This window comes from Primulina eburnea, chromosome 10 (assembly GCF_022965805.1).
Source record: "Primulina eburnea isolate SZY01 chromosome 10, ASM2296580v1, whole genome shotgun sequence".
Lineage (NCBI taxonomy): Eukaryota > Viridiplantae > Streptophyta > Magnoliopsida > Lamiales > Gesneriaceae > Primulina > Primulina eburnea.
Window position 1 is genome coordinate 18,150,427 of NC_133110.1, and position 6,103 is coordinate 18,156,529.

At 34.4% G+C, this 6,103-nt stretch overlaps 1 protein-coding gene across 1 annotated transcript; it reads left to right on the plus strand.

The window, feature by feature from the left end:
• Positions 1–253: 253 nt before the first annotated feature.
• LOC140803172 (protein PEP-RELATED DEVELOPMENT ARRESTED 1, chloroplastic) lies at positions 254–5,155 on the plus strand. The gene is made up of 9 exons (XM_073158886.1): positions 254–609; positions 1,076–1,231; positions 1,652–1,720; positions 1,802–1,972; positions 3,243–3,386; positions 3,479–3,634; positions 3,747–3,812; positions 4,093–4,152; positions 4,713–5,155. Exons 1-9 carry the CDS (start codon positions 301–303, stop codon positions 4,755–4,757), a joined length of 1,176 nt encoding a protein of 391 aa, XP_073014987.1. The 5' UTR covers positions 254–300; the 3' UTR covers positions 4,758–5,155.
• The last annotated feature ends 948 nt before the right edge of the window (positions 5,156–6,103 follow it).

Consider the following 6,103-nt stretch of genomic DNA (forward strand, 5'->3'; position numbering starts at 1 on the left):
TATTCTAAAAAAACAGGATAATAAAAATTTCCCACTTCATCACTTTCCCTGACATCGCAACTTCACGTTTTCTCCCTTTTTAAATTCTCTTATTGGCGAGCAAATATTTTTTAATCTACTCTTTTTTTCTTGTTTTTTTAAAAGTGGCCCTTGCTTAGCTGGTACAGTTCATGGTTAATGTAAATATGTGTGGTCGTGGGTTCGATTCTATTGGGTCGGCCATCTAATTAAATTTCGTTTTTTTAAAAATTATTTTGAACAAGTTTATCTCATTGCATCAATTTTGCGGAGTGCTCTCCCATGGCCGCGCCCTCGATCCCAGCAGCAATTACCATTTCTTCCTCCACTTCGCTTTCAAATTCAACAATCCCATCATTTATTCTCAACCCACATCGCAATTTCCAACTGAACCGGGCAAAGTTTTCCACCCTATCCGTACACGTGAGCTCTTCTGGAGGCTACCCCGTGGAAGAATCCTTCGCAAATGGTGGCGTGGGTAGTAAGGGAATCGGAGATAACGAGAACCGGAAATGGGATGCTGCCCAACATGAAATCCTGCTTAAGGGTGGCGAACAGGTCATCTCTGTTCTTGAAGAAATGGCAAAGCTCGTAAGTACTTATCGGTTCAGTTTTGATAGTTCATTTTACTGGGATTATACTATTATTTTGAGTGGTGTTCATTTTCTCAAGTTTTTTGTATGTGTATAATATGTTGCGGAGTTGTTCAGTCGATGCATGTATTGTGTGTGCAAATTTTGTTAAATAAGGTGCTAATGATCTGAAACTGATGTTTATCTAGCTACTACGCTAATCTGAAATGTATCAGAAATTCCAATAGTGATCTCTTCCCTATCCTCATGCACATGATGTCAAGAAGAATTAGACTTGGAAACTAATTTCAATCTAAGATAATGCTACGGCCTGCAGAAGTGCAAAACATCATGTCATTTTGTTCTTGGCGAAATTCACCATTGAAAATCTGAACTAGCTTTCCCCATTATCTTCCCTGGTCCATTCCTGTAGTTAAGAGATCAGGTGTAACAAATTTATTTCTGGTGCATACATGTAAGAGTAGTTGGAGGATATGAACATGGATGAAGCATCTGAGGAGCTGGCAGTACAATTAGTTGCACAAGGAGTGATTGGGAAGAGAGTTGATGAGATGGAGACAGGATTTATGATGGGACTTGATTACATGATACAGCTAGCGGAAAGAGACCGGGATGATAAGGTAATGGTAGGAAATGCATATAAGCCGCAATTTATTTTTATGATTCGAAAGTAATGCAACATTTTATTTTGTATGACTGTAAATTGTTTCATTGTATCTGTAACCTCAAGTTAAAGAGATATGCATAAGGGTAAATTTGGAAACATAATAGGTTTATGTCGGGTGTAAGAAAAACCATCTTGGCATATCAAAAAGTGTACTGTAGTCTGTATCCCTTCTCATATTGTCAGGACTTCAATTATGACTTAATTTCAAATTATGGCCACAAGTTTCATTTCACTAAGCTATATGAGATTGGTATGTTCAATTTTTTTTATATAAGTAAAATCAACCTGATACTAATAATACAAGTCTGAATACTGTTTTATAGCTCACTAAGCCTGGGCAGATTCATGTGATTCTCAATTATTTATTTTGCAGAGGAAGTCTCTGTTGGAGGTTATTAAGGAGACTGTATTATCTCATCTCACGAAAAAATGTCCCCCACATGTGAGAACACTCATGAACTCAACTACCATTATACCTGTCCAAATTCTCTTCTTAATTCTGCTGTGTTCTATTTCATTTTAGGTTCAAGTAATTGGCCTGCTTTGCAGAACTCCAGAAAAAGAGAGCAGGCATGAATTACTGAGGCGAGTTGCTGCAGGTGGTGGTGTTTTTAAAAGTGAAAATGGTACAAAAGTTCATCTGCCCGGGGCTAATTTGAATGACATATCTAACCAGGCTGATGACCTTTTGGAGGTGGGCTTTTGGAACGATGAATGCTTTGTTTTTTGGCAGTATCTACCAACTATTGGTGTATATGGTACCTTTTTGATTGTCACAAGTTTCAATAGAATAAAACAAAATTGCTCCCAAGATGAGTATAAAATTCAGACCACCTCATTTGTGCACCGTTGTTAATTTTATCTGTGAAATGCCTGTAATATGGCGTCGTTATTCTTCAGAACATTGACAAATTTTCTATCAAAGGTGACCTTGTTTTATAAGACTTCATTAACAGGCACAAAAGTTTCTTGTAAAGTAAATCAATATCTTGGAGCATTTGTGTGTTTCTAGTTGAAAGATGATATTGCTCTATGACATCGAGGCCTTCTCCCATACAGGTCTTTTTTTTATCTGATGTAATTTGATTTTGGAAGCTCTGTAAGTTGACGAGGAAAACTTCAGTAAAGAATATGATAGTTAATTTTTCAAGCCATATAAAGAGAGGGGGATGAGGGCTGGATATTCTATGGCAAGCACCATCTTCTATGTTTGAGAATTTAACATGTTTTGGTATTTTGATATATGTGTATCAAATGATGCCGTACTCTATATTATTTTATGTACATTGGATGAAATGGCAAGTGCCTTTTTGCCTGTCTTGAGTCTTGGCCCAAGTTTCTCATGCTATGCAACTATCATCCATCCCTTGATAAATATACATTTGTATTGATAAAAAAAATATTCTTCGAAAAGTAAGGGGAAAAGGTACGTGAACCGTTTGTATATTTTAATGAGCGCAACTTTTACTTGCCTTAGCTGATATTTTGTATTCTCCATCAGCGTGAATATTTTTATCTACTGTGTCCTTTCCAGTGTACAAGAAAGAAACTCTATGTTGGAATCGTTTATCATCTTGATTACATCTCTAACTTACAAGTATACCAAGTTAAGCTTATCATATTCCATATTAGTAATTTTGTTCTAGATATCTCTTGATTCTTGAAATAATTATCATTCAGTAACAATAAACTTGTTTTTGAACTCCCTGTGATGTAGAACAACTCTGGCGTGACTGTACCAAAGTTGTTTGTAGGCGGTCCTGGGGTGTGCAGTGATGGATTAATCTTTAGCATGTAACAAAGAAATAAAGTGCTGAAAATGTGGGGATGTGTTGATTTCTTTTATATTCTGGCACCTTAGATTTTACTATTGAAGATATTTTTCTTGAACTGAGTTTTGTACTGATGTTAGTATGTCCCTTGATGGATCATGGATGGACCAATGCTTATTAAATCTTCTGCAGACGATGGAATCACGTCCTGTTGTTCCTGACCGGAAGCTACTTGCAAGACTTGTTTTGATCAGAGAAGAAGCCAGGAATATGATTGGAGGTGGAATACTGGATGAGAGAAATGATCGTGGTCTTAGCACACTCCCTGAATCAGAGGTCTGTATTCTTTGGGTCATCATGATCTTGCCATTTGATAGAGATTTGTTTCATTTACTGGTGGGTTATATTGATTGTAGTGCATTTAACAGGTAAACTTTTTAACTAAACTTGTCGCTCTCAGACCAGGGAAAACTGTACGTGGTATGATAAAACGTGCAATGCAAGGAGAAGACGAAGGTGCAGAAACTTCTGAAAGTGAAGATGGAGTAGTGGGTGAGAAGATTTTAAGTGGAGTAGCAGGAAGGGTGAGACAGTCTCTAATCAAACAAACCAACCAAATTTTTTTTGTTAAAACAATCTTATTATAATTTACATACCTAGGTAGCGCATGTTTTGACATCAAATCTTGATCTCCAGGGTAGTGTCAGTGGTCGTAAACCATTACCTGTGCGACCTGGCATGTTTCTTGAAACTGTAACCAAGGTAACATTGTGTTTTTGCTTTTGGATTTGTGTACTCACACTTTTGTTGTTTGGACATCTATGTACTCACACTTTTCGTGCGTACCCTCAAGAAAAAATGATTATGTTTGTTTTATGTAATTTCTATACCATCTATCAAGGACCAATGTTTCCCTTTAGTCTGTTTGATCTATTATGCACACAGCTGCTAAAAAACACAGATGGATTCGCAGAGAACCTTACGAAAAATTTTCTTCAAGTGTTCTTACTTTTTCTCTGATCTTTGTTTGTCGGGATATTAGGTACTAGGTGGAATCTATGCAGGAAACACTTCTGGAGTTACAGCACAGCATCTAGAATGGGTAACCTAATTTCTCTCTCAAGAAAAAGAGTGCCAATAAGAACAATGAATGGAAGAAATTTCATGCTTTCATTTTGAGTTGTGGGCATCCTTTATATCTTTCTTCTAAGATCACATAATCTAGTTTTTTGCATCAATATTGTGGTGAATAATTTGGATTGTAAATGAAAGAGGGAATTTTAATGCATGATGGGTCAAAACAGGACTTAAAAAGATCTGTATAAACACGATGGTAGCCTAGTACCAACACGCAGCTAACGTGCACGTGTGCACCTTTGATGATGATTCCTTGTGTATATTTTTCTGAAGTTGCCTTACATGAAGGATCTTGTTTAAGTATCGATACTATTATTGGGTTACTTCCGGTGAATACATGTGTCTAAAAAATGTGATTTCATATGAATGCAATCCTTGTGTATATTTTCTGAAGTTGCCTTACATGAAGGATCTTGTTTAAGTATCGATACTATTATTGGGTTACTTCCGGTGAATACATGTGTCTAAAAAATGCGATTTCAGACGAATGCAACACGAACCCTTCAATTCTTGTCTATGTTGCAGGTTCATCAGAACACACTCCAAATTCTTCAAGAAATTGCGTTCTAGTTTTCCTCACCAAAATGAAGTTTTGCAAGCAGGGAATCAATCATTTACAAGATATGGTGTTGGTACACAGCGGAGATGCCTTCTGCTCTATACACATGCGGACACGCATATAGTTGATGCACTGCCTCAATTCACAAATCTGCTTACCATGAAGCCATTATCTTTCTGTCTGTCGGTGTAAAAATTTGGAAATACCTCTAAAATGTCTGAGATAGTGATAGTTTAATCTTTCAGGTTTTTTTTTAGAACTCGATCTTTCTAAAATATTTTGTACCAAACATTTACAGACTTATTGTGTTTTCTTAAACATCTTATAACATGATTTGAATATTAAACATCTTATAATAAACGAATTGTAAGTAATAATAAGATGAATTTTGCATGGATCGACACACAAACTTACATCATTCTTGACCAAATAGCCTTTTGGTCACTGCTGAATGAGTTGCAAATTGGCAATGATTACAATGGGCAAGATTTATATATGTAAATTGATAGAAACCCATGTGTAGAAGGGCCTACAAGACAAGACCTTCTGCCCTTCCCTTGATGAAGAATGAATGCAACATTGTGGGCAGCTCATAATGTACATATAAAATCTTAAAACATCATCAATTTCTGTTATCATATCTCATTCTAAATCAATTATATTTATTTGCTTTTCAATTATATGATATCTTTGGTGTAATACTCATTATTGGGGTGATTGTATCTTTACTAGCTATGATTTACATAAAAATATTTGTTTAGTTTTATGCAACATATGGTGATGTATATTTTAAAAATAAATTTTAAAGTGTTTGAATAAAAAAGATAATAAATCTTAAAATGGTTGATTGTTTAATATTATAAGATTTTTCATATGATGATTACAAAAAAGATGTGAAAATATAGAAATAATATAGTAGTTATTTTTTGTAGTTTATTATTTTAAACAACATTAAGTTAAAATATAATAGTAAGTATAATTATAATTGTATCAATAATTATTAGAATATTAATTAAATTATTATAATAATATCATTATTATTGATATATTATAATAATAAAATAACAAATTGTTATGATTGTTGTTGATCTATATTATATCGAGAGTATTTCTCCTTCTATTTTAATATCATTAGATCATGTGGATCTCTCATATTTTTACGAAACTTGACATATATGTCGATGATCCGATGACTAACATTTAACCACATCATAAGATGAGAAATATTCCATCCAAACCTTTATAACATGTAACATTTTTATTTGGCTACATTAAACATAGATGCATCTACAAAAGTATTAAAACCCTTTTTATTATTATTATTATTATTTTTTTTTTTTTTGTGTGTGTGTGGAGA

What these genes read in the sequence shown, in the direction of transcription:
- LOC140803172 (XM_073158886.1), top strand. Translation starts at nt 301, where the DNA reads ATGGCCGCGCCCTCGATCCCAGCAGCAATTACCATTTCTTCCTCCACT. An exon ending in TTGAAGAAATGGCAAAGCTC is followed by an intron (nt 610 to 1,075) that starts GTAAGTACTTAT and finishes ATGTAAGAGTAG; the next exon opens with TTGGAGGATATGAACATGGA. An exon ending in CGAAAAAATGTCCCCCACAT is followed by an intron (nt 1,721 to 1,801) that starts GTGAGAACACTC and finishes ATTTCATTTTAG; the next exon opens with GTTCAAGTAATTGGCCTGCT.